The 27,151-nt window shown below is 35.3% G+C and overlaps 1 protein-coding gene across 15 annotated transcripts in view; it reads right to left on the bottom strand.

Moving 5' to 3' along the window:
* The window catches only part of SLC4A7 (solute carrier family 4 member 7), a gene marked incomplete at its 5' end in the record, with an annotated part of 121,510 nt that overhangs the window by 11,684 nt on the left and 82,675 nt on the right, over positions 1-27,151 (bottom strand). For all 15 annotated transcript variants that reach the window (XM_079713996.1, XM_079713997.1, XM_079714004.1 and 12 more), the window contains 11 exons: positions 1,579-1,752; positions 3,146-3,214; positions 7,306-7,557; positions 7,704-7,865; positions 10,541-10,654; positions 11,052-11,213; positions 13,891-13,996; positions 15,847-16,092; positions 17,251-17,384; positions 21,247-21,421; positions 23,511-23,617. In XM_079713996.1, coding sequence (XP_079570122.1) covers positions 1,579-1,752; positions 3,146-3,214; positions 7,306-7,557; positions 7,704-7,865; positions 10,541-10,654; positions 11,052-11,213; positions 13,891-13,996; positions 15,847-16,092; positions 17,251-17,384; positions 21,247-21,421; positions 23,511-23,617 — 1,701 coding nt within the window. The remainder of the gene's footprint in view (positions 1-1,578; positions 1,753-3,145; positions 3,215-7,305; positions 7,558-7,703; positions 7,866-10,540; positions 10,655-11,051; positions 11,214-13,890; positions 13,997-15,846; positions 16,093-17,250; positions 17,385-21,246; positions 21,422-23,510; positions 23,618-27,151) is intronic.

Raw genomic sequence — 27,151 nt, 5'->3', positions numbered from 1 at the left:
AGCTTTTACAGATGAACATTTAGAACTGATTTGATGAGAGGAACAGTAAACTTTTAACTCCAATTAAGTGAAATATTGTCCCAAGTGAAAAATTTCCATTCTTCTCATTAGCAGTCTTGCATTAAAAAAAAACAAACTGTACAATTATTTTGAATTTTATCAATAAAAAATTGTGGAAACTTCTCTCTTGTTATATAAGTGTCTGTATAATATTCTAGTGGCCTACAAAGCTGAAAATATTTACTATCTGACCCTTTACATAAAAAAGCTTATTGACCTCTACTCTAGATGTTCATATTTACTGCTATAGATTCACGTACTGCTTTCTTAAAACCCCTCAAATCTCTGCCATAGCTGTGGTTACTATGTATCTTTTCTCTTTTTTAATCTTGTATATTTTGCTCTCTCACTTTCTTCTTTACTAATGAGTTTATCCATTATTGATCTTTACAAATAAAAAACTTGGTTGCATTTATTTTAAGTCTTCTTGAAAAAATAAGGGCAACGAAGGGTACACATTTTCCTATGAGTATAACTTTAGCTCTATCTCATAGATAAAAAGTTATTCATTTCAATATCTCCACAATGGTTTTTTTAACTCAGTTTTCCACCCCGGGCTTATTTCAGAATTTAATTTCTAAATACTGAATATATATATATATATATATATATATATATATATATATTTTTTTTTTTTTTTTTTTTTTTTTTTGCAGTACGCAGGCCTCTCACTGTTGTGGCCTCTCCCGTTGCGGAGCACAGGCTCCGGATGCGCAGGCTAAGCAGCCGTGGCTCACGGGCCCAGCCGCTCCGCGGCATGTGGGATCCTCCTGGACCGGGGCACAAATCCGTGTCCCGTGCATCGGCAGGCGGACTCTCAACCAATGCGCCACCGGGGAAGCCCAAAATACTGAATATTTTTTAGTGACTTTTCACTATTCATTTGTAATTTAATTTATATGTGATCAGGGAATATTAACTGTATAATTTTCACAACTTTTTAATTTTTAAAGATTTTCTTTGTGGCCATGTACATAAACCAACTTTTGCATAATATTTACAAAAGGATCCATATTCCCTATTTGCAAAATTCGCAATTTTGAAATGTGATAATTTAATGATTAAATTATGAATAATTATTAAATTATATGATAATGTAATGAATTATTAATATCATCTTTATTACTTTTTGACTTCTATCTATTAATTTCTGAAAAAGATGTATTGAAATAGCTTATTATAGAACCATGTTGCTCTGGGTGCTCTGCTTTTTAAGTTGGGCTATCATATTTGCTTCATAAACATCCTAAACTCTGAAGTTGTTTAAAAATACAGAACAGTGTTCTATACCCAAGGACTAAAAATCAAAAACAAACCAAAATTAGAAAATGACAAGCAAGTTCAATTTTGAAAACTATTGGTTTCATAGCTAGAAAGAACTAATTCACATTTCAAAACACCTAAGGTGCTTAAAATCCTTTTCTCAAAGTCAATTATAAATATTAGTAAGATAAGTACTACCAAAACACAGAAAAATATTATTAATTAGTGATAAAGTCTGAAAAAAAAAAACCTTACCATCATGGGAAAAACTACTGCAGCAGCCGAAGCTTTTATCACCCACAAGAGGATCAGACAGGTGAGCTGGACGACTGTGAAGACGTGGACCTTCCAGAGGGGCACATAGCGGAGGTAAATCAGGTCAGGCTGGTGCTTAGCGGGCATTCCAAATAATTTTATACGGTCAAAAAACTGGATATCGAATGGAAAGCAAAACAAGAAAAAGTTTTCAACAAAAATATCATTTCTGTTACTTAGGAAAAGAAATTGTATTCTGCTTTAGGGTTTTGTGATTTAAACTCTAACTTCCCTGATATGCCGTGATAACACAAGAGGATGTTTCAGTTTATAACATCTTGATCCAAGGAGGAAAAAAAAAAATCAAGGCAACCACTTAAACAAATGTAATTCATTAATCAGAAAACTCAAGTCAAAATGTTTTAAATTGGGGAATTAAAATATTTTGATAAATTTATCTGCTATAATCAAATGCACAAGTCATTTAATCTCTCTGACCTTGCTTTCTAATATGTGAAATAAAAGAGTAACAATCTCCCAAGGTACTTTCTAAGTCTAACATTACCAATTTTATGAAAATAACCTGAGGTAACAATTACTAATTTTTCACACACTGAAAAGGAAACTATGAGCCAATTCCTTGGTCCTTTTGAGCTTTAATTTCCTCATTTATAAACCGGGAATAAGATCAGCCCTACATACCTCACAAAATTGTTGTAAAACAATCAACTGGGTTAATGAGATCATCTCTTGACCACTGGAGAGTAGAAACTGGACTGTGTTGAAAAAAAAAAAAACGCTGGTGCGTGTGAGATACCCGGCAGCCGGAAGCTGGCTGCTCGGGGCCACACTCTGCTCACAGCCGGGACTGGGTGAGTGGTGCCAACCTTGCCTGAGCAGCTACACGTTCTACACTAAGGCTGGATTCACACAAATCCTAATTCATTCTATCAGCTTGTTTCCCAAGAAATACTATAAATAAGACAAAACAGAGTAGTGAAAACACTAGATTCTAGCCTTGGCTCCATTGCTTACTTAGTTAAAAACCTTCAATAAGTCTATTTATGTTTCATGATTTACAAAGTTAGTATTTCTTCCTTTCGTATCCCAAAGTTGTTTTGAGGATCACAGAAAATCATCTGTATACTAGACTCTATAAACTGTACTGCACCATACAAATGGCAGGTATTACCATGGTTATAGAAGACTAATATCTACATTTTCTTTCTAAGCAACTGAAACTGCTGTTCTAACATGTCAGAAATAGCCCCTTTCCCCCCATTCCAATCCTTTTGATCCTCCCTCTTACTATACTACTCTTCATTGATAGTTACCTTTCATTAGCTTCAATTAAAAATAGGTAAGGACATAACAGTTCATGATCTCACTCTCAGGGGGAAAAAAATGTGCAGTAAGCAATAATTACTTGGAAAATGTGGATTTGAAGTCACTAGTTAACCTGCCCCCAAAATATCAGAGAATAAATCACTACCATCACAAAAACAATTATTGCAAATATAAAATGTTTAAGTTACTTTTACAAAGTTATTAAATGCTTAAGACTTGCCTGGATTCCTTTCAGTGAGGAAACTCCCATATAAAGGAAAACACCATATAGAACAGGCATTGGAATAAACTGTAAGTAAAATGACCACAATTAGAACCCATGTTACCAGAACAATTTCACATAAAAAATACATAAAAACATAGTCAGTGCCTATGAGACAGAGTTAAAAGATCTTTCAGTGATGAGACTTTTCTATAACAAAGAAAAATGCTAGTAAACAATAATCTCCTTGAAGAATCATTTACCATCTACATGTTCCCTCCTAAGAAAGGACTGTGTTTCGTGGTTAAGAGCAGAGGCACTACAATCAGACTACTTAGCTTAAAAACCCAGTTAACCTCTTCTTGAGCCTTAACCTCTCTGTTTTAGTTTCTGTATCAGATTGCCTTGAAGATTAAAAAACTTCAAATTCATAAAATACTCAGAAAAGCACATGGTACATATCAATCACTCAAAAAGTGTTAGCCATTATTATTACTATCACTACCCCTACAGTGACTGCTATACAATACCATTTACAATACGTATAATAAATAAACACCATCCTGCAAAAGAATGTCCTTGTTACTTTGGCAGTTAGGGGGATCCCAAACTGCCTACCTAGTCCATGCCCAGGCATCCCACAGGAAAGCCAGCAACAGGCCCCATTCATTGATTCAAGCACCACAATCAGCACTCACCCAAGGGAGAGACCTATAAGGAAAAAAGACCTAACAGCCAGAGGAGAATCACACTCATTCTCTACTAAACAACCTTGTATGTCCTTAACTAAGGACCGAGGGAGAAAAGAAAACATATCAAAAATCTAATCAGTATCCTCAGGGAATCTCAAGAAAATATTTAATCCATAAAGCAACTTCAGAATGCTATGAAAAATGAATAACCAGAATGAAAAAAAAACCTCCCAGAAATTAAAGATACAATTATCAAAATAATTTAAAAGAATTTTGTAACAATGATTTTGATAAGACTAAAGAGATCAATAAAATGATAAGGAAAATGGAGGAAATTTTAACAGTGAGAGAGAGTAGAGAAGAGGAGTGTAACAACATATCTGGAAAGTCTAGTATCTGTCTAATTTAAAGTGAAGAAATATCTAAGAGAAAATAGAGAAGAGGAAATAAACAACTGAAGAACATTCCCACAGTTAAAGGCATAAGTTTCTAGAGTAAAATGACCCACAGAGAGAGAAGCAAGGTAAATTAAAAGTTTCTATTTACCTAAATATCCTAGTGAAATTTCCAAACTCTAAGAGTAAAAAGGACATTTTGGTAGCTTCTAGAAAGGAAAAAGATGCTTCTGAAGACATAAAAACCAAATAGATATCAGACCTCTTATTAGAACCACTGATCTCTAGGCAACAATAACTTTAAGACTCAAAGAAAAATAAATTTGAAACTTGAAATGAATATCCATCTAGCAATCATAGAGGGTAATTTTGAAACATGCCAGAACTCTGAAAGTTTACTAATTATGGTACCAGACATGAAAAAAGTACTCAAGGAATTCCTTTAGCAATACAAAAAAGAAATACAAGAAAAAGTGGAACCTGTATATGTACTTTTTTTTAAGTAAGAGAAGTCAACAAATATTAAGAAAACTTCTCAGGTCTTGCGGCTTGGGCTATTATTTTGAAACCGCAGGAGTTTGGGGAAATAAGGGTTATTTCTGCCTCCACGCAGGCTGATCACACTGCCTAGTCCTCAGCGAATATTTATTTCATCATAATACTGATTACATGTTTCCAGAGGGCTTACATTGCTATAATTTAACTTACAGAAAAAGCACAGAGTGTAAATGTTGGTAACCTTTACAATAATAATAAAACTAAAAACACAGCCAACCAAAAACAACTGATGAAAGGGAGAATGGGATGTCTGGGGTAAATCTTCATGAAAGACATAAACTTAGGTCAGAGGCTCTCAAGTTTTTGGTCTCCTTTATACTCTTTTATAAAGGACCCCTTTATACTCCTAAAAAGTACTGAGGACCCTCCCCCCAAATACTTTTATGTGGATTCTATACATATATATATATAGAGAGAGAGAGAGAGAGAGAGAGAGAGAGATCTAGATATAGATATATAAATAGTTAGGTATATAGGTATGTGGGAAATAGATATTCACCATATTAGAAATTAAAAGAAAAATTTTAAATAGTTTTTTTTTTTTTTTTTTTTTTGGCTGTGTTGGGTTGCTACACGCAGGCTTTCTCTAGTTGCAGAGGGCAAGGACTACTCTTTGTTGCAGTGTGCAGGCTTCTCATTGCAGTGGCTTCTCTTGTTGCAGAGCACGGGCTCTAGGCGCACGGGCTTCAGTAGTTGCAGCACGCGGACTCAGTAGTTGTGGCGCACAGGCTTAGTTGCTCCGCAGTATGTGGGATCTTCCCAGAACAGGGATCAAACCCGTGTCCTCTGCATTGGCAGGCACTTCTTAACCACTGCACCAGCAGGGAAGTCCCAATAGTTATTTTAAAACTCATTTCGAAATAATAATAAACCTATTACAAGTTAATATAAAAAACATATTTTTACTGGAAAACTATAATTTCCAAAGAACATAAGATTAAGTGAGAAGGATAGCGCTGTTCTGTATATCTCTTTAGTGGGTGGCTTAACAGAAGACAACTACACTCTCATATCTGCACCTGCATTAAATCTGCTACAATACATCGTTCTGGCCAAAGGCTATGAAGACAACCCGGCCTCAACACAGTCACATAACTGGGAAAGGGAGGCTCCTGCAGACCCCGGACAGAGTGTCAGGGACTCCCAGAGGTCCTTGGACTAGACTTTAAGAATCACTGTCTTAGGCAAAGAGATTCAGTCTAAAGATAATAAAATGAAAAATAAAATTATAACAGTATATAGATCTATAATGGTGTTAACTAACAAAATAACTTAAAAAACAAAGGAGTAAAAAGTTTACCTCTGGAGAGTTGCTTTTGGAAAGTGAGAGAAAATAGACTAACTTTTTATTTTAGAGCTTTCTTGATATTCTACTTGAATTTTTCTGCCTATATGCAGTTAATACTTAAAAATTTTTAGAACTACTTAAAAAATGTAAAGGGCAACCTTCATCAGGAGATGCAGCATCCCCATAAGACTGCACTACATATTTCTCCTCTTGTCCCAAGCACCTCTAACAATATACTCACCACTATGCAGTAATTGCCCATTTGCCTATCTGTTTCACCAAGTAGATTGCCAAGTTTTTCAAAGCAGACAATAATGTGTCCTATTTATTATTGTTGCCTCAGTACTTAATAGCACAGAAAGTACTCAACAAATATTTGGTCAATTAATTGGCTCCATGAAAGAAGGCCAAAGAATTCTAGCATTAACTACAATTTTTTTAGTTAACATGTAACACAGACACACATACACACTCCACGTTTGTACCCTAATTTATAAATAGTTTACAACTTTTTACTTATTCATTTTCTTTACAACAAACATAACTGAAACACCAAAAAAAAAATGGAGTTGAGCTCTTCCATGATGAATAGAAAATTTAAGATTAGATACTTAGCTACGTTTGCTATGGTTATTGTTTTTTATTAAATCACTGGATTAGGTAGAATGTGTACAGTAAAGATCAGATGTGACTAAAAGACGTTTATCATAAAGTATAATTTCTTACATGCTTCATTTATAGTATTAGCTCTTTTTGTTTTCCTAATGAGTGTTACTACTCATATTTTATTTAATACATTCATTTCATTAATATGTTCTTTGTCAGGAAGAATGTATTAATTCAATTAATAGGAATATTATTTTTTACATTGTGGTAAAATAACTGTTTCATCTATCTTTCAATATTATTTCCTCTAATATGTTTATAAAATCCTCTGGTATATTATTCTTTTAGATCATAACTAAGCCATAGATTAACTCCTTCCAAAACTCTATAGTCTTTAATACTACCCTTTTACATTATTATTATTTTTCGTTTGTTTGTTTAAACTACATTATTTTTTAAAAGGATACAATCTAACACTGATGCCTACTACACTAACCACCACTCCAAAATATTATTTTCCAAGTAAATTCTAGGAAATGAAACTAATTTTAGATATTTTAATGTTTCATTTTCATACAACCAAGTGTAAATTTTATGATAAAGAAAGATTTAAAAACATTGCAATAAGGAGATTTTTACCTTTAGTACTGAAGTCATGAACACAGACAGGCCCATTAGAATAAAAATCATTAGCCCTGTAACCCGCTGTTCACGAATTCCCAAAAACTTGGGTTGTTCCCCTGGAGCAGAACATTCAGATTCAACTTTTAGGCTGTTGACATGACTTATTGACAACACTGTTGCAGCCACAAACCATGGAAGTCCCATGACTGAGCAAACTCCCAACATAACACCAACCACGAGCAAGTCAAGGTGATAGCCAGCTCCTTTCTGAAAAGTGAAACAAACATGAATATTTGTAAGCCTACATTTTTCTTTTAGGTTAAAACGCTATACTACTTATAAAGAGAGAAGAAATTAATTTTCACCACCTCCAATTCAAAGAAACAATTCTTGGGACAAAATTTTAAAATTACCTTCAGCTTGTGCTCCTTTCTGTTTATGATTACAGCTGTAATTTGTTGATCCATAAAGATGAGAATGGTACAAAGCAGAGCTGGAATAGCAGCTATTAATAAGGTCCACCAAGGATTTTCTCCCAACGGGCTTATGATCCAGCCCCTATTTGTATCAGTAGGCTGTTAAAACATTTAAAGATTAAAAGAAGGAAAGAAAAAAAGCTTCCTTCTCCTACTGCACAAAATTTCCACAGCACAGACTGTGTCTACCCCAAGAAATGCCAAGGGATCGGAAAGGACTGGATTTAAATATTGGGATATATTGTGAATTATTTGCAGAGACAGCCATAGGAATTCTTCTCATCCCTAGAGGCAGGTCTCTTGTCCCCATGACTCAGCCACTCTTTCCACCTAGAAGAGGAGTCTATTTCCTCCCCTTGAACCTGGGAGTAAGGTCAAAGTAACCCTGTGATTTCTGAGTCTTCATCTCAAGGGACCCTGCTGCTTCTTCTCTAACCCTTTTGGAACCCTGAGATTAAGCTCTGAGTAAGCCTGGATAAGCTTTCTTGAGGATGAGACACAATGTGATGAGACAGGGGTGGGAGGCAATTACCCAGCTCCTTCAGCCGTCTGAACTGAGCTCCCAGACATGCTCCCATCAAGGCAATAAAGATTGCAGCCACGTAAAAGATCTCAAACCAGGAGACCAGAGCACTACCCAGCTAAGCCTAGTCCCAAATGTCGCAGATTTATGAACAAAAAAAGTGTTGTCGGTGAAAGGTATGATGTTTTGGGAGGTTTGTTATGCAGGAATAGATAAGTGAAGTAGAGTGTCCTTTCAACACACGCCTATCTACTTCATATAAAGTGAAATCAATCTACCTACTAGATCAACTCCTAAACTAAACTGCTTTGGAGATCCTACAGACTAGTGATCTTGTCAGGGTCAGTACTAAAGCAGAACAGGGCCTCGCTACACTATTTTTCCAAAACATTGGCTGACAAAAATCTGGCACTTTAAAAATCTACTTCAATGCTGTAACATAAAATTTGTTTTATAATAAAACATTTTTAAAGATCATAAGAGTTTAGCATTCTTGGAGGATATTGAATATATTGAAATTTAAATGCTTCTATTACTTAGATGTCATATTAAGCCTGTTTTTTCTACATGAAAACATGTGTCAATACAAAAGGGAAATTACTGTTTTTGAATACAGATATTATAATTTTCCCACACTGATATACATTATACTGCTTCATATTCAATACTGCACATGAATAAATATGTTTTATCTATACAATGCATATATTCTTAACTGTTTCTTAATTTGTTTCCCCAAGTGTATTTTAAGCCCCTTGAAATCAGTCTGCTACTTGAAAGCTAGATAAATGATTAACAAGGATATATGTGGAACCAGAATAAGGAAATGGGACCAGGATTACAGGAAATTACATTAATATAATTTACAGTTTTGTCTATTTGTAAGACTTGGTAAAAACAGAATGCCTTTGATATAGTCACCTCTTAACGGCCTAAAATCTTTAGTGGCTCAATATCTACGCTTTTAAACAAAGGTCTCCAAAACTTTTAAAATTATATACTCTTGGGGCTTCCCTGGTGGCGCAGTCGTTGAGAGTCTGCCTGCCAATGCAGGGGACGCGGGTTCGTGCCCCGGTCCGGGAGGATCCTGCATGCCGCTGAGTGGCTGGGCCCGTGAGGCATGGCTGTTGAGCCTGCGCGTCCGGAGCCTGTGCTCCGCAACGGGGGAGGCCACAGCAGTGAGAGGCCCGCATATCGCAAAAAAAAAAAAAAAAAAAAAAAAAAAATTATATACTCTTAGCAGCAAAAAAATATATACCCAATGATGCTATATTTATTTATGTATTATGTTACTTATAATTATCCTTATAGTAAAATTCATACAATAAATATTATAAAGTTTAATTTTTATTTTTAGATAAAAATATAAATAGATTTATATAATTTTGCTGGATCATTTTCCACCTCTACTTTTGAGGACCCTGGTTTTTAAAATAATGTTATTTTTCAATCCCAGAGAGAGAGAACAGACTAAATTTATCTTTGTTGTACTCCTTATTCCTAATCCCCTTTAAATCTTCTGCTTATAAAAGTCATATAATTAGTTAAATGTAAATATAAGCAGTGACACAAATACTTGACTATTAAACATTTCCAGAAAGTATTCAAAAGCTACCACCTCTAACTTAGAAGGGAAAATAATTATCAAATGCTGTGTTATGCACATGATATACTGTATACAAAAGAACTGTAGTTTGCTAATGAAACCAAAGAGTTCATGGATGCTCAGATTAAGTATCATTTTTCTTGTGGAAAAAAAAATTAATTCTCTCTTGATTCTGCTGGGAAGTGTTGCACAAAGCTTTCCAATTACTGTCAGATATACCACCCTTCTAAAAATTTTAATGAGGATCCCGTTGCCACTCTTATAAATTCAAGTTTGAGTTACTCCTTTATAAAGGAATAAAGAATGTTTCTTTCATCTGGGAAGTATATTGTGAACTCCAGCTACGAGAGAAGGGTCAAAAATTTTAAATGACTCCTAACTCCTCACCATGAATATTTTCATTCACTCTCCCTGATGGGCCAGCTTTGATACCTTCTTGCTTATTTCCTAAATATGTTCACTTGTCTCTGTTCATCCTTTCATTTTTTTATATATGTGAGGCATATAAATAACTTTTGCTTTCAAAGCATCAGCTCTTCAGAGAGACTATGCATATTTTAGAAATAACTACTTAGGAGGCGGTATCTTACTTTAAAGTAGTTTGGTATTCCCAAGTAACAAATAGCCAAGTGTTTTAATCCTTACCTCGAATTTTTCAGGAACATGAAGTTTAGGAGATGGAACTCCTACAAGGTAGTCAATTGCAACCATTATTACTATGGTGAGAAATACAGCAAAGTCACTGATTGTCGATCGCACCTATGTTAAAGGGGTTTCGTTAGTATAAACACAAAAATACTATGTGTCCCTTCTAAATAATTCATATCTTTCACAGATTAAAATATGCCACTAGAAAGTGTGAATGAGGTTTTTAATTAGTGACAATGTATCAGTGAAATACATTTATAACTAATATTTTTTGCAAAGGATAAGAAACACATTTCACAACTAACCTATCATCTCTCATACCATTGTCTTCCTACTGTTAGTTCAGACATGGAATATACACTTTTCACTATGAATAATTTCGTTATAGCTATATGACATAAAGTACTAACTTCAAACAATATCTTATTGTTTTGAAATAAACCAAACCAAGGAAATGAAAACTAAAAACATGACTATTACAAGAACTCCAAAATTAAACCCTAATTACCTTGGTAGGAAAATAGCGCTTGGTCTTAAATTGCTTGAGGAATGAAGACAGAAAAAATGTTGTGAAAAATAAGATGACACACCAAAAGAGCACATCTGGAATATAAGGTCCATGGAGACTACAAGCTGATCCTACAAATGTACCATGAAAGATTTTACAATCCTGAAAAAAGGGGAAAAAACAGAAAAGGAAGGGATGAAGGGGATTCTCAGATAGCCAATAAATTACTAAGAACTTCTTTGACTCTAAGATGCTACTGGTCATAAGGCACACCATTATTTTAGAAAAAACACTATCAAGTCAACATTAACACACAATCAATTTTAAAACATATCAAGTTCAGAGAGGTCATGGTTTGACAAATCTGTGCATCTTAAATCACTGAAATGAAATACTGTATTTTTGTCAAGTTATTAACGTCATACACTCCACTCCTTTCTTTCAACTCCTTAGTTCCTTTAGTGAAAGGATTATATATCTCAATATATAAGCCTTTTATTAATTCCCAAATATTTGTTTGCATTCTTGTTCAACAATTTCACTGTCTTTCCTTTACCTCTGAACAAGTTGCTTAAAACAAAAGCGACACACAGAAAATTACGACTCTGCCTTTATAATGCTGAATAAGAGATGGCTATACTATTAAATTCGAATCAATAATAAAAACTGTGCTTGGCTTTTCTGACTTTTCTTTTTTTTCTTTTTCTTTTTTTTTTTAGTGAAGAAGGACATCAGCTCAGCTTTTATTTATTTATTTATTTATTTATTTTTGGCTGTGTTGGGTCTTCGTTTCTGTGTGAGGGCTTTCTCTAGTTGCGGCAAGCAGGGGCCACTCTTCATCGCGGTGCGCCGGCCTCCCACTATTGCGGCCTCCCTTGTTGTGCAGCACAGGATCCAGATGTGCAGGCTCAGTAGTTATGCCTTACGGGCCTAGTTGCTCTGTGGCATGTGGGATCTTCCCAGACCAGGGCTCAAATCCCTGTCCCCTGCATCGGCAGGCAGATTCTCAACCACTGTGCCACCAGGGAAGCCCCTTTCTGACTTTTCTGATGGTGAGATTAGAGCATGGGACTGTGAGAAGTAAAGTGACCACTGAAATATTTCCATTAACAAAATCAATAATATAGTCAATAATATAACATAATACAATACAATTATAGAAATATATTGACTTGATTTTCCTTTGGGGGGAAAAATAACTGAAAGGCAACCAGAGATTAACAAAGGCACATGCAATTGAAGTCCTTTTTTCCTTACTTAGATTCTAATGAGACTCATTTTAAAAATACAACTCAGGGCTTCCCTGGTGGCGCAGTGGTTGAGAGTCCACCTGCCGATGAAGGGGACACGGGTTCGTGCCCCGGTCTGGGAAGATCCCACGTGCCGCGGAGCAGCTAGGCCCGTGAGCCATGGCCGCTGAGCCTGTGCTCTGCAACGGGAGAGGCCACAACAGTGAGAGGCCCGCGTACCGGAAAAAAAAAAAAAAATACAACTCAGGTTTACTGAAAGAAAAACAAAGTTTCCATTATTCTCAATTTCTACATGCTAAGATTAGTAATCCTACAATTTACAACATGGATCACAGAAATAAAAGCTATAGCTACACAAAAAAAACCTAACATGGCCCTGATGGATATCAAGAAAATACACTGAAAAGACCATATACATAACATCCTATTCATCATGAAATGAGCTTTTTTAACAAATCACTTTCATATAGGCACCTCTATTAACTCTACCTCTTTCACAGCAAAAGAGATAGAGTCAATAAAGTATTATTCTAATATAAAACAGTAAAGTATTATTCTAAGCTGATTACTGACACACAGTGCTTTACATCAGCACTGTCCCCAGAACTGTCTGTGATGATAAGATGTCAGGTATCTGCACCGTCCCGTACAGTCAGCCAGCAGTCAGTCACTCGACGGGACTGAGCACTTGGAATATGGCTAGTGAAGCCAAGAAACTGAACTTTTAATTAATTTTATTGAATGTACAGTTAAATAGACACATATGGCAGTGACTACTGTACCGGACAGTGCAGATGTAAATTATCAATGGGATAAAATTTCAGAGGAAATCCCTCCAGTTACATATTTAGGAGCTATCACCCTTAGAGAGAAAAGAATGACCTACAATTGCTTACATGATATAAAAAGCACCAGAGAAGCTCAAGGGATCTTGGTTTTAATTGATATTGCCAGCATCACTGGACATCTTTATTTCTAAATCCCAACCTGGGAAGTGTCCAAAACAGATATTCTAGGGCTAGGACAACATTTCCCAACAACATACAAAAGTATGTATGTAATAGTGCTCAGTACCCAGTAGGTGCTCATTATATGTTTCTGTCCTTTTTCCTTTCCTTTCCATCAGTGTTGAAATCATACTAGTCTCTACAAGGTAAACAGGTTCAGTATGAGCATTCCTCATCTTCTAAATAAGCAGTTCCCGGAGCAGATGGACTGATCAACAGAAGGCACAAGTGGGTAAGAGCTGCTGGAACTGTCGACTTGAGGACCAGCAACCACAGGCCTATGAACTTATGAATCCAAGAGGAATTAGAAACCAGAAGATTATTCACATCTTTTTAATAATTACTATCTTGGAAGCCAAATACAGTCCATCTTGATCTCCCTTCCTACCAGCTTCATTCTTTTCAACCTATACACTTCAGTACATGATAAATAAAAATGTGGTAACTTCTATTTGGTCAGCACAACTCTATATTCTGAAAACATACGATATCCATCAATCAAGAAGGAAATTTAGGTTTACTAAGGAAAAGCTAAATAACAAGGTTACTGTTTGCACCAAGCTTCACTTCACATATACTCACAGAGACAGTGAGGTTCCCCCACGGAATGTTGTGTGCTGTTACATTCCTTTCCTCCCACACCTTCAGAGTTTCATTGCCAGGGTTAGAAGGCTCAACACATACACATCTGAGAAATCAGAATTGGATAATTTTAACCATTCTGCATTTCATGTTTACATTTTATTAAATCAGTCACACAATGGAGTAGCTTTTAACTTCTTAACTTTTTTCCATGTTGCAAAGCATGGAGACTAAAAAGTGAAAATATCAGAAACAATGGAATGGAATAAAGTTTGGCTTATATAAATATAACAAAGCTAATAGAAATACCAATAAAATGTTTACTTAATGAAACTGGTTAGATATATCCCTTGGGGCAGTACTATTTTCTTTAAAAATTTGAGAAGACACCACCATGTTTAACACGGTCAGCCTCCACTAAATTTTACCACTTACCTCCACAGGAGCCGCTGCCGCCTTCCCATCTACACACACACAACATGCACTGGGAACCAGTATAAGTTATACTCCTACTAATTCTAGCCCTACCTGCTCAAGCTCATCCTTTACTCATCTTAAGATCCATCCTTAAAGTAATAGGTAAAACATAGTTTTTCAGGACAGGACTAGGTGAGTCAAAGCAATCAGAGAGTTCAGTTCATATCCAGAACTATCTCACCTGCCTGAAAAAGCTAGAAACACATACATAAGCAAAGAAATCTCTAAATATGGATTTAAAAAAGGAAAAGAAACAAACAAGAATATTCTCAATTGGATTATGAGCTGTTTGAGAAAAGGCAGGTGGCTGGACTTTGGATTCAACTGAGGCTCTATCATTTACTAGCTGTTTGACCCAAGTCAAGTTTTAACCTCCACGAGCCTCAGTTTCTTCATACACAAAAGGGGCTACGATATGAATGGCGAACACTGACATGAATATTATGCAACATTCCTAACACAGTGCCTGCTCACAGAATGTTAGCTGAACAAATGATGTTCACATGTAGGAAACAGTGATCTAACTGGCTGGCACTAGCTCTAAAAACCACGCTTCTTAAAGATCAAAGTAGCAGGGAAAGAGAGAAGACAACAAATAACATTTAAAAAATTAACTAGTTTAAGAGCAAAGAAAATGACACAAAATAGACTTGGCATCAAAGTGTCACTAATATTTTCAAATAGGTCAATGTCTTATAGGAAGTTTCACATCCCTCCCTCCTCTGTGCATCAAAGTCGAGAGTGTGTGAGAACAGCGAGAGGAGGAGGGGTGTGAAGTGAGGGACTGGGGCCGAGGGGGGCAGGAGGAAGGAAGGCTTTTGGTAACCACGTTCCTCCATGTAAGTTAATCAAATGCAGGCTCACGCTCATACCAACTGTGCTCAAGACGGCAAATACAGGCATCTACCTCGGTATGTCTAATTTTAATAACCTTTTTCACGTTTAAACAAGTTTGCCAACCCTTTGTAACTATTATAATTACTTCTCAAATCCTATTTTATTCTAGAGTCCTAAAATATTTTCATTTCATGCTTTTCTTATCACAAAGAAAATAATCCACTAAACAACATACAACACTGCACTGAAATTACACTTTAAAATAACTTCCAATAAAAATTATCAAGTTTCAAAAACGTTAATGAAAATGAAAAACATGAAGAATATATAAATATATGGTGGTTAGTTGCCAAACAACTGAATTTAAATTGGTCAATCCAATTTACACATAAAACCAAAAATACACACACTTGGACAAATTGTTTCAGTGACTAAAAATGACTGAATTTGTTCAACCGCATTTACATCCACTGCGTGCTTTGGTAAGATCTCATCTGTAACAAACAAGTCAACCTCCGTATTGCTAGTTGGGTAGTTATAGCTAGATATACAGTGAGCATCACATTGCAAAAAATCCATTTTCTTTTGCTCAGACACCTCTGCAAAAATACATTTACTATTAGGGGAAACAGAAACACTTACGAATAGCTGGTCAGTTCATCTAAATTGTTGTGCATATTAAATGCATATATTTCTCCTAAATGGAAGAGCTTCTCCAAAGCCTCATAGATGAATATGATGCAAATGAGAGCTGCGAAAGCCTCCTCAGTGAACCGGGTGATGTAACACACAAGGCTGCTTGCATCTGTTGCAACCAAAACAATGCACAAGAAAGAAGTCCACAGACCTATACTGGTTCTCAAAGACAGATAGGAAAGGTGATAATCTCTGTTTAGAAAGAAAAATGTGGACACGATCAACATATACATGCCAAACAGTATTGGTACTTAAAATTTTCATTACAAACAGTAAGAACAGTATAAAAACTTAAGATTTCTAAAAGAGAACACATTACAGAATAACAAAATAATGATTAAAGAAAGCTCTATGTGTTTTTCTGCTTCAACTGAAGACTAGCTTCTTATTAGTAGACTTAATGATTATATTTTACTTATATAAAAGACTTACAGTGAAAATCTACTAGGAAATAAATATTTTAAAAACAAAGACCTCACTTTAGAAATCAGTTATGAGGAGTAAATGACAGATAAGCAGCCTGTAGAACAAGTGGATGTATGTCGCTCTCTCTGAACACCCAGATGCTCCAGTGTCAACATGGCAGCCACGCCCCAGCCCCACCACCACCAGCTCCTCTACCACCAGTATCACCACAGTGACTTCATTTTCCAATTCAATTTCAAATAAGAAATTACTACCAGTGAGTCTAAAACACTTGAGGCCACTACATTCTCTATTTATGTGTGTACTGTGCCAGATCAGAATCAGAATCAGCTTGTCCAGTGGCAAAAGAATCCAAACAAGAGGAATTAGTGAATCAAACATTTAACAGCATCAAGTTGTTTCAGACTAAAATATTCAACTGCATTTATCTCACAAAAGGAATAGTACTGCCATGTCAAATTCCGAGGCTACCAGCTCCAGTAACCTGCACTGACCCCACGCTGTGAGCTGCAGCTCCCTCTGTGACACAGGCCTGCTGGGTAAAGTCAGCGTGAGCCTTCGAGATCCACTGCTTTCTAAACTTCCTTTATAAGACCAACATACCGTATAATAAATAATTCAGATTAACTACCTTCTTACTAGGTTGAAATTTGCTAACACAAAGGACTTTTATTGTTCCTCAAGTGATTTGCTTATCAGCACTCAAATCCATTGATTTTATATTCAAGGTGACTGGGGATGAGAGTAGGAGCCAGAGTAGGGTTGACCACACAGTAGCCCCAAAATATTGAAAATATGTATACTCATCAGATCCTCTTTTTCAGCTATTAAATATACAGTGTACTTTTAACTAAAGTTAATAACAATAATATATAATTATAAACATACATAAACAAATGTGACAAGTAGGTAACTATTACATACCTGCAGAATTTAAATAAAATTTTTTCAAACACTAAAACTGGACCTGTGCTCCCCAATATTGTTAGAGGTTGCCCAGCAAACAACGAATAGGCAATCCCAGTTAATGATGCTCCAAAAAGAGACTCTATTGCACTCTGTTTAAGGAAAAAAGAAACGAATAAAGGTAATACATCATAAATATATCTCTAACCTACTATAATACATATATATAAGACACCTGGAAAATAAAAATATTAATCAAGTGGTTAAAAAAATAAAGCAAATGCAACTTTAAATCTCAAATTTAAAATTTAAATATGGAAAATTACAAATATATTTTAAATACATGGGAAAATTGTTTTGTTTTAGCATATTAAAGGTGAACTTTTACAATCAACCCTAATTTAAAACTCAATACTGGGCCTCCCTGGTGGCGCAGTGGTTGAGAGTCCGCCTGCCGATGCAGGGGATACGGGTTCGTGCCCCGTTCTGGGAGGATCCCATATGCCGCGGAGCGGCTGGGCCCGTGAGCCATGGCTGCTGAGCCTGCGCATCCGGAGCCTGTGCTCCGCAACGGGAGAGGCCACAACAGTGAGAGGCCCGCGTACCACAAAAAAAAAAAAAAAAAAAAAAAAAAAAAAAAAAAAACTCAATACTACGGGAGGTAAGGAGGAAGGGGTAAATGGAAGATGGACACAGAGGCTCCAACCCTATCTATACATGTTTTACTTCTTAAGCCTATGGTGAGTACAAAGATGTACACATTATTTTGAATATTTTTGCATGTCTGAAATAGTTCATTTAAGAAAATAAAAAAACATACTAAATGCTCGATGTGGTGCGCTACAAAAAAAAGACTCCTTCAAGTAGATGAATAAGAAATTAGCACACTCAAATTTGAAACTATCATTCTCAAACTTGCTTCTAAAGTGCAATTTCCCATACATTTTAAAGAAATTAATCTAATATGATGGGCTTAACCAACATATATAAAACATGAAATGCTTAACATAAATAATAGATGAAAAATCTCCTTAAAAAATTCCTGGAAACCATAAATGAGGAAATATTATTATTAAAGTTTGGTAAAAACAATAAAATGAAAGACTCATAGAAATCTTAAATCAAAGCTAGTAGGCCAATTTTGTTTCACTACCAACATTACATCCTAACTGATTAGGTTATCAGTTGCTAAGGCATATAGGCTATGACACTAGACAGAGGGGAGGGGTCAGAAAGAAAACGGTTTACCATTCACAAACATCAAGGTCAACTGGGAAATACAATTAAGCAAGGAAAAGGCCATCATCAGTAAAGCAAAGACAAGACACTTGTGAGAAACAAGCCTCCTGGAACTGAGAGGCAGCACAGCAGCAGGCAGAGAGCAGGGCTTCAGAACCAGATCTGAAGTAGAAGACTGCTTCCTACCAGATGCTAAACCATGGCCGTATCTCAGGCTTGTCCAGCCCAACTTTTCTCATTTTTAAATGTGGGTGATGATAGCCAGGAGAACTTAAAGAAGCAGCGTTTCTGAAAACACTAGCAAACACACTGTCTGGCATATAGAATGCACTCAATAAATGGTAGCAATTATCATCAGTAATAAGAGCATGTTCCAAAATCAAAATCACAACATAAGAATAGTACGTAGTAAAAGTAACATTCAATTATTAGTATAAAAATAGGATCAAACCCACATACAAATTAGACTTTTGGCAAAATGAGTAAGTGTTCATATTAACAATATATTTAGGAATTATATGAAATAAATTTGTTTTCTTGCCCACAGGCAAACAATAGATTGTCCTGGAAGACACTACTAAGCTATTATAAAATCCTTAGTTCAATTATAATATGTATATTTAGGAATGAATTTAGAGTTCAAATCAAAGGAAAAAATGTCTAAACAACATCTAGAAATAGAAAGCAAAAAATTGAGCAGAGAAACAAGGAGATGGCAAATAAAGAAATGCTAATGGGGTGGGGAAGGCAGTTGGGCACAAAATTAGTTTCCCTCCTCAATGTTGTGTTGAAAAAGCAGAAACTTCCAGGTGAAGACCTTCCTTTCACCATTCCCCAAACCCCTCATTGTCACATTTACTAGGTTTCTTTACCCAGACCTACTTTTTCCCAATTTTTAAACTGTTTATATGTTCATTCCCAAACTAAAACCTGTCTTTCCCTAAAGAAATCACAGCCCTCCCTATACTGCCCTAACTAATCCACATTCAAAAGCTTCCATTTTACCCACCAGAAGCCCTCCCCTAATCTCCCCCATACGCCTCTCCACTGTACGACACTGAACAATCCCTGCTGATCTTCCTCCTTCTCTACACCTCTATTTTGGTTTTTACAAAATTACATCATCCTGACTCCTCTTTCAGAGCTCTGACTGTGCCTGTGTCTAATTTGCTGGGCCACTTTTCTCCTCATTCTCACCTTTCCTCCATTTCATAAATGGGACTTTTTTCCTCTCCTTCTCTCACTTTACATTGTTAACCTCATCTATTTTCAGTTTCCCAATCTTCATATTTCTTTCTTACCACTCTATAAGTTCTGGAACTGCACCTCCTAATGTCTCCATTTCTACCTGAAGTTCCAATAAGGCATCTGAAAATAAACGCATCATCTCCATATCATTTCCCTCCATAATATTTCTGATTTCTCTAAATTATTACAACTCCTACAGCTCTTCCTTTATCTCACTCATGTGTGGCACAAACACCACGACATAGTAACTACATATATACTATCCTATCTTTTTCTCCTAGGTTAGGACCCTGAGGATAGATGACACATGCCCATGTCTTACCCTTGTCTATGTTCCTGTAGTGCCTAAAGCTCTATCACATGCACAGGGTATTAAATAGCAGGATGAGACGGGCAGGCAGTGAGTGATAGTCCAAGAGGAAAGAAACAGTATTTCCATGATGGTAACAGACAAGACAGACTTCCTCAGGGACCAGCAGAGTTACATGTACAACTTGTGACAGCACATAAAGCAACTTACTAAAAATATCTATCTGCTATAATAATGTAAAAGAATAATATAAAAGAATCTAAATAATCAAAAAAAAATTGAGTTGAAAGGAAATTTCAGTTGTCAGGTTTATCTCATGTTCAGCTTATGAAATACTTTAATTGAACAATTATTACTACTTAGAATTGGTTGGTTTTTAACCTTTTATCTGTAAAAAATAAATTTTCTCCAAAGAGTAAATATCATTAAACAAAATATACTTAGGAATCACAAACTGTCTCATTTAAATGCCATTAAAATGTATATAAACAGCAACAAAAAAGTCTTTCCAAATTTCACAAAGCACTAGATGCTGTTCTGATACCAGGCCCCCACAGCCCCAATACAGTATCACCAAGAACAAAAAACATAAAAACTTTCATTCTAGTCATATCAAAATATAGATGCAGTTTTCAGTTATACTTTCCAATTAACACTTTGGCAACATTCACACAAATTTAATAACAGCAAAATTAAACACCACTTCAAAAATCCATCATTTGTCCAGAATTATGCTCCCTTCTTCCAAATAGTCTAGCCCAGGGGACCTGCCAGGGTGGATTAGTTAATGTTAATCACATGGCTCTAACTAATCCTATGATGCCATAAAGGATACAAAGTGACCCCACCGATAAATTCTCCCACCCATGACCCACCCAGAATCAGTTCAATTGATCTGTCTCCTCCCACCCACTCCCCCCACAGAGACAATACAAGCCTTTTACTCAATTTATTAAACCATTCATCCAGCAAGCCATGACAAACTTTTTTCTTTCTTTCTTTCTTTTTTTTTTTACCTCAACTGTGCATCTTCTCCTGTTCAAATGGCTTCCCCATGTTTTCCATTGCAATTACCTTTGGGGGAAGTCTGCTTTGGGACAGGTTAATCATGCTGTGGGTAGACTCTTCAAATAAAAGTATGTATAGTGAGACAAATGCACACAGACACTTGCCTCTGAAGAGCTAAGAGCCTGGCCACTACCAATCTTTGTACTCACTATTCTGCCTTCTGTAGCTTCTCCAAGCAGCCCTCCAAAAGTGATTACAGGAGACATACAGGCACAGTATAGGAAAAGAATCGAGGCCAGGCACTGCAGACTTAATGCATCCTTGAAGTCACTCAAGAAAAAAGGTGCTTTCCTTTTGATGTCAAGTATCAAACCACCAAAAAGCCTAAATAGGTGAGATGAAACTCGTCAAACTGTACACTAGAGGATTCTGGCTAGTTCAAACTAAAACTATGGGCTACATAAAACTGCTGGTGCCTAGCGTTTTGTCAACAAAAATCAATATCCTATTTAAATAATGGTATAAATTATAGAAGACAAACTCATTTAATCTAATCCACTGATAGTGGAAAGGCAGACCTCACTAAGTTAAAAGACACAAACATCTGTATCATATGGACTATATGCTGAAAAGACTACAGGCAAATGACTATATGAGTAAATGCAATAAATATCAAACACAAATGTGCAAAGAAATACATAATAAAAATAAATAAAGCCTAACAACCCATTCATGAAAATGTGCATAAGCAATGCTATTAATCATTATTTATATTATAAATCTTAAAGGCAAGTATCAGAAATACCAGGAATGCAATTATAATATAATCAGAAGTCCCCAAATACCCTTTAATATGAATGTAGTATGCTCAGGCCCACTCAGTAGTGAATTAAATAATTTTAGTTTTAAAATTTTAGTACTTCAAACACATAAATGCTTCTGGTCTAGAAACAAAGCCTAAAAACTATTTCAGTGTATGTAATTTACTGTATATGTAGTCAAACCAGTGTGCATATTAATAAAACTAAGAGGTTTTAGTTAGTAAATTTAAAATCTATATTTGCATATCAAATCATTTCAATGACTTATCATTTCAGTGTTTTTTAAAATCAGACTTTTGGATACATCTAACTTGAAAGCATTCCACTACAATATAAGCTCTGTGAGGGGCAAGGACCTTTTCTTACTCACTGCCATTATCTCCAGTGTCTAGAACACTGCCTGGGAAATAGTAGGTACTCAATAAATACCGGTGACAAATCAGTAATTTAAAAAGATTTTGTGACTCATATCATTCAAATCCCTACTGCAGAAAAATACACCAAACAAATTAATCTTATGCTTTCAAATGCTTTAGATGTTTCAAGCTTTACCATTCTAGCTTTTTCCAAAGTTAATATTGAAATAAAGCCTAAACATACATTGACACCTGGAAGAAGTTATCCTATAAATAATATGACAGCAAGGGGACTGAGAAAACTGTAAAAAAATGTGCCAACTTGCAATAAAAAAGGTGCCAATGATAATCTAGAAAATGAAAGTATATCATCAAATCAACCATTTATATGAGACTCTCGGGTAACACGAGATCACTGGGGGTCTGGCTTGGTACTTCTCAGTGACTAACCCTACCTCAGTTTTAAGTCTGAAGAAGTAATAATAATAATAACAACTTAAATGAGCACCTTTCACATGGGGACAGTCTTACTCTATTATACTCAGAGGCTACTATATTAGTCCATGGATTAAGATATCCTGTATAAGCTACCCTGGTTTTTTAAACAAATATTTAAGCTTCAAGATCTTTAGTTCTATAGGGACCACCAATGGATAAAACAGTATCAACATCCACATGCTTTTTTCTACACAATGGTAATACCATATCATTTTCTACCTCTACAAAATATTTTAAGACAATGTTTGCACCTGGTAATATTTCTATTCTTTATTCCAAAAATTAACTTCTGCAACAATTTTTCCAACTAGGTTTCCAGAGACTATTACTACGGTTTAATTATGCTTGTCTGTCGAATTTTACATTACCTCATGATGTACTGCTCATGGAAGAGTTTTACATCTATGCACACACATGACACATTGCTTACAATTCCTCTCTGTTCCCATAATTCTCTAACTTCATATGAGAATGGCAATAGGACACCACACTTTCCTCAAGAACCTTCTGTACAGGGAGTTAAATTAACCTACTATAGAACTACAATACTCTTAACATATGCTGCATAATATTTTCATTTTAAATTAAATCCTGGTATACAGAACCCAATATAGTCTAGTAAACTATCCTTAACATTATATACCTATAAAATAATACACATTTTTTAAAATATGGAAAAAATACTGTACAAAATTATTTTCCAAATATTTACAAAGAAAAAGAATGCTTATGCCTTTTCCATCAAATCAATCTCTAGCCCCTAAAAGACACCCACACTGTATCAGTATCTGTACCCACCGTCCAGTCCTCTGTAGCTCAGGCCCAGCATGGTGTGGGGCCTCCTTAGGGGTCTCACCCGAGCTGGGGGCAGATCCATTGGGAAATACAGGAATCTTTCTCTTTTCCTGCATTTCACAAAAAACACATTTTCAGAATTGTTTTAAGGAAGCTGAGAAGGCATCTTCAATTAGAGGGAACATGAGATCTCATACTGATTATATATCTAACCAGTACTCCTAGAAAAAATGCTTCTTAATGTAAACTTCCACTTTAAAGAAAATGCACTTTGAAATAGAATCTAAAATTTGTCTCTATTATATTTCAAATTTATATTGTTTTTTTCTGCTTTATATTCTAATATCACATATACTATAAAACACCCACACACACCATTTCAAATTACTACTCAGCAACAGAAGCAAAAATATCCAATAAAGGCATCTCTCCAACTAGAATTTTTTAAATCTTACTCATGTTAACTATAGAAAAAATATATTTTACATTAAGAGTAAATGCCATTATTTTTCTTTTTAAAATACTTCCCTTAAGACATAAGTAGCACAAGAGTTATTAAACAAATTTTCATAAAAATCAATTTCCATGGCGCAGTGGTTGAGAGTCTGCCTGCCGATGCAGGGGACACGGGTTCGTGCCCTGGTACAGGAAGATCCCACATGCCACGGGGCGGCTGGGTCCGTGAGCCATGGCCACTGAGCCTGCGCGTCTGGAGCCTGTGCTCCGCAACGGGAGAGGCCACAACAGTGAGAGGCTTGCGTACCACCAAAAAAAAAAAAAAAAAAAAAATCAATTTCCACTTAAGTTTTATTACAAATTCAAGAGTACTATTCTCGTGATAAAAGATCTCCTCCTCCTCACCAGAGTGAGCTTTTAATTTGTTACCTCCAAAGGTCAGAGGTTGCTGGACTAAAAAAAGTGTGTGTGTGTGCACACGTGTGCGTGCGGGGTGGCGGGGTGGGGGTGGGGGTGGCGGGGTTTGGGTTGGGGTGTGTGGGAGACCGCTAGAGGGAGAGAGAGGAGACCAAAGAGAAAGGGAGAGGGAAGAGGAGAAAGAAAAAGACGGGATTGGGGGTGGTGTTTATCCCAGGAGGTCCCCTGGATCAAAGACTCTGGCTCAACTACAGACAAACTCCCTGGTTCACATATTCAGTATTTATAGAGCAGCATAACTTATCTATAATCATAAGATTACCATTTGAAAATGTCAAAATTAAAACTAACTTACATCATAGCTCAAAGGGGAAAGAGAAAACAAAATTCCTAGAAAACAAATCTAAAGAAAAATACTATATACCACAATCTATGGGATACAGCAAAAGCTTCATTCAAGAAAATGAAGCACTTATATTAAGAAAATTGGAAGAATAAAAATAAGTGTATTAAGCATTTAATTCAGGAAATGTGAAAAAAATCTTTGAAGGAAGGTGAAAGGAATAAAATAAAGCAGCTAAAAGCAGAAATCGAGTTACAAAACACAATATACTTTTCTAAAAAGGAGAACTGAAATAAATTTTAAAAGCTGCTCTACTGGAAAAATATGATAATCATTAGCTAATATACAACCAAAGATACAACAAGGAGGCAACTTCATAAATTTTACATATATATAAGAAATATATATAAATATGTACAAAGAGACAGACTGCACAACACAACCCTCTGCAAATAAATGAAAAATTTTGATGAAATGGGTAATATACCAAAAAACATAATTTCCCAAAATTGACACCAGAAAATAGGTAATTTTCTACGGTATACAGTTTACCAAAACTGACTCCAGAAAAAAGAGAAAGTTTACACAAACCAATTTCCACAGAAGAAATAAGCAGGTTGTTGAAGTCTACGACACAAGAGTCAAGCTCAGAAAATTTTAATAAAGAAATCTTTCAAACTTCCAGAATCAAATTATTCCAAACCACTTAAGGTTTAAAGAACACAGAAAAAAGAAAACTTACAAATTTGTTTTTATGAAACAAGTATAATGATGATACCAAAACGTAAAGACTGCACAAAAATCTATATACCAATCTACTTACAGAGGATACAAACAACTTAAATAAAACATTAGACAAAGACTACAGGCACTTTAAAGCCCAAGTTGGCTTATTCCAACAATGCAAAAGTGTTTTCAAATTAAAGATTTACCATGATAACTGATAAATAAAATTTATATGATCATCTCCAGAGATGCTAAAAAGCCCTTTGACAAAATTCAACATTCACTTATATTAAAAATTTCAATAAAACAGAAATTAGGGTACTTTCTTAACATGATAAAATGTGTACTTTGGCACCAAAGACAGTAACTTAATGAGAGAAACACTAGGGATATTGACTACAATTAGGAAAAAATTAAGAAATGACCTTTAAAGTCAGCTACTACTTAAAACTATTAGAGATTTTAATCAATACAATTAACAGAAAACTTGTTAGAGGTATAAGAATTAGAAAATAAGGGATAAAATTATCTCTTATTGCAGATTACATGACTAAAAAACTACTACATACAATAAAAGCCTAAGAAAGGTAGCAGGATACAAAAGAAATATACAATAACCAATAGCCTTCATAAATATATATATATATGTGTGTGTGTGTGTACATACATATATATATATAAAGCAACAAGCAAATGATATAATGGAACAAAGACCTCATTTATAATAGAAACAAAGATAAAATACTTATGAATATACTCACCAAGAAGCGTGTAAGGCACAGATAAGGAGAACTTTATAATATTCTTTAAGGACACAAAAAGTGACTTGAAATAGGAAAACAACTGGGGAAAGATGTACCATGTTCTTGAATAGATTCAATATTATAAAGATGTCAACCTTCTCTCAGTTCATTTAGAAATTTAATTTCCACCACAATTTTTTAAAAATCACATTTTATTTCTGTAAGTAAAAAGCTGATTTTAAAGCTTATGTGAAAAATAAATACACAAAGATGGCCAAGAAAATTCAGAAAAACAAGAGTAAGAGAGAGGTTGAGAATGAATGCAGACCTACCAGATATTAAATATAACAAAAAGCCTCAGAAATTTAAGTGTGAAATTGGTCCATGAATAGACAGACCACTGGAAAAGAATTTCCAGAAACAGACCTGAATGCATATGGAAATTTAATAAATGATAAAGAGAACATCACCAATCAAGTGGAGAAATGCTTAAGTTTTTAATAAATAGGGACAACCAGGCCGCAATTTAGAAAAAAGACAAATTGCATGCATTCTCTATATAATACATCATGATAAATTCAAAAGGATCAACGAATGATTTAAATGTTAAAAAAAAGTGATGGAGGGCGATGAGCAAAAAATATTCAGGAATATTTAACTTCACTAATTACAGAAATGCAAATTAAAACCACATTAAAATACCAGACATAGTAAGATAATGATACCTATCAGACTGACAAATATCCAAAAGTTTGACAACACACTGTGCTAGTGAGGCTGTAGGGAAACAGGCATTCTCATTCATCACCAAAATGAGTCTACAACAGTTCAACCTGATAAGAGGAGATTCTGGTAATATCTGCTAAAGTTATAAATAAATTCCCATGTGAGCCAGCAATCTTATTCCCATGAATCCATCCTACAGACAGACACATCTGCACAAGACTAAAATGGCAATA

This window comes from Hyperoodon ampullatus, assembly GCF_949752795.1.
Source record: "Hyperoodon ampullatus genome assembly, chromosome: 10".
In the NCBI taxonomy this organism is placed as follows: Eukaryota; Metazoa; Chordata; class Mammalia; order Artiodactyla; family Ziphiidae; genus Hyperoodon; species Hyperoodon ampullatus.
This window is presented reverse-complemented; position numbering and strand designations above follow the sequence as displayed.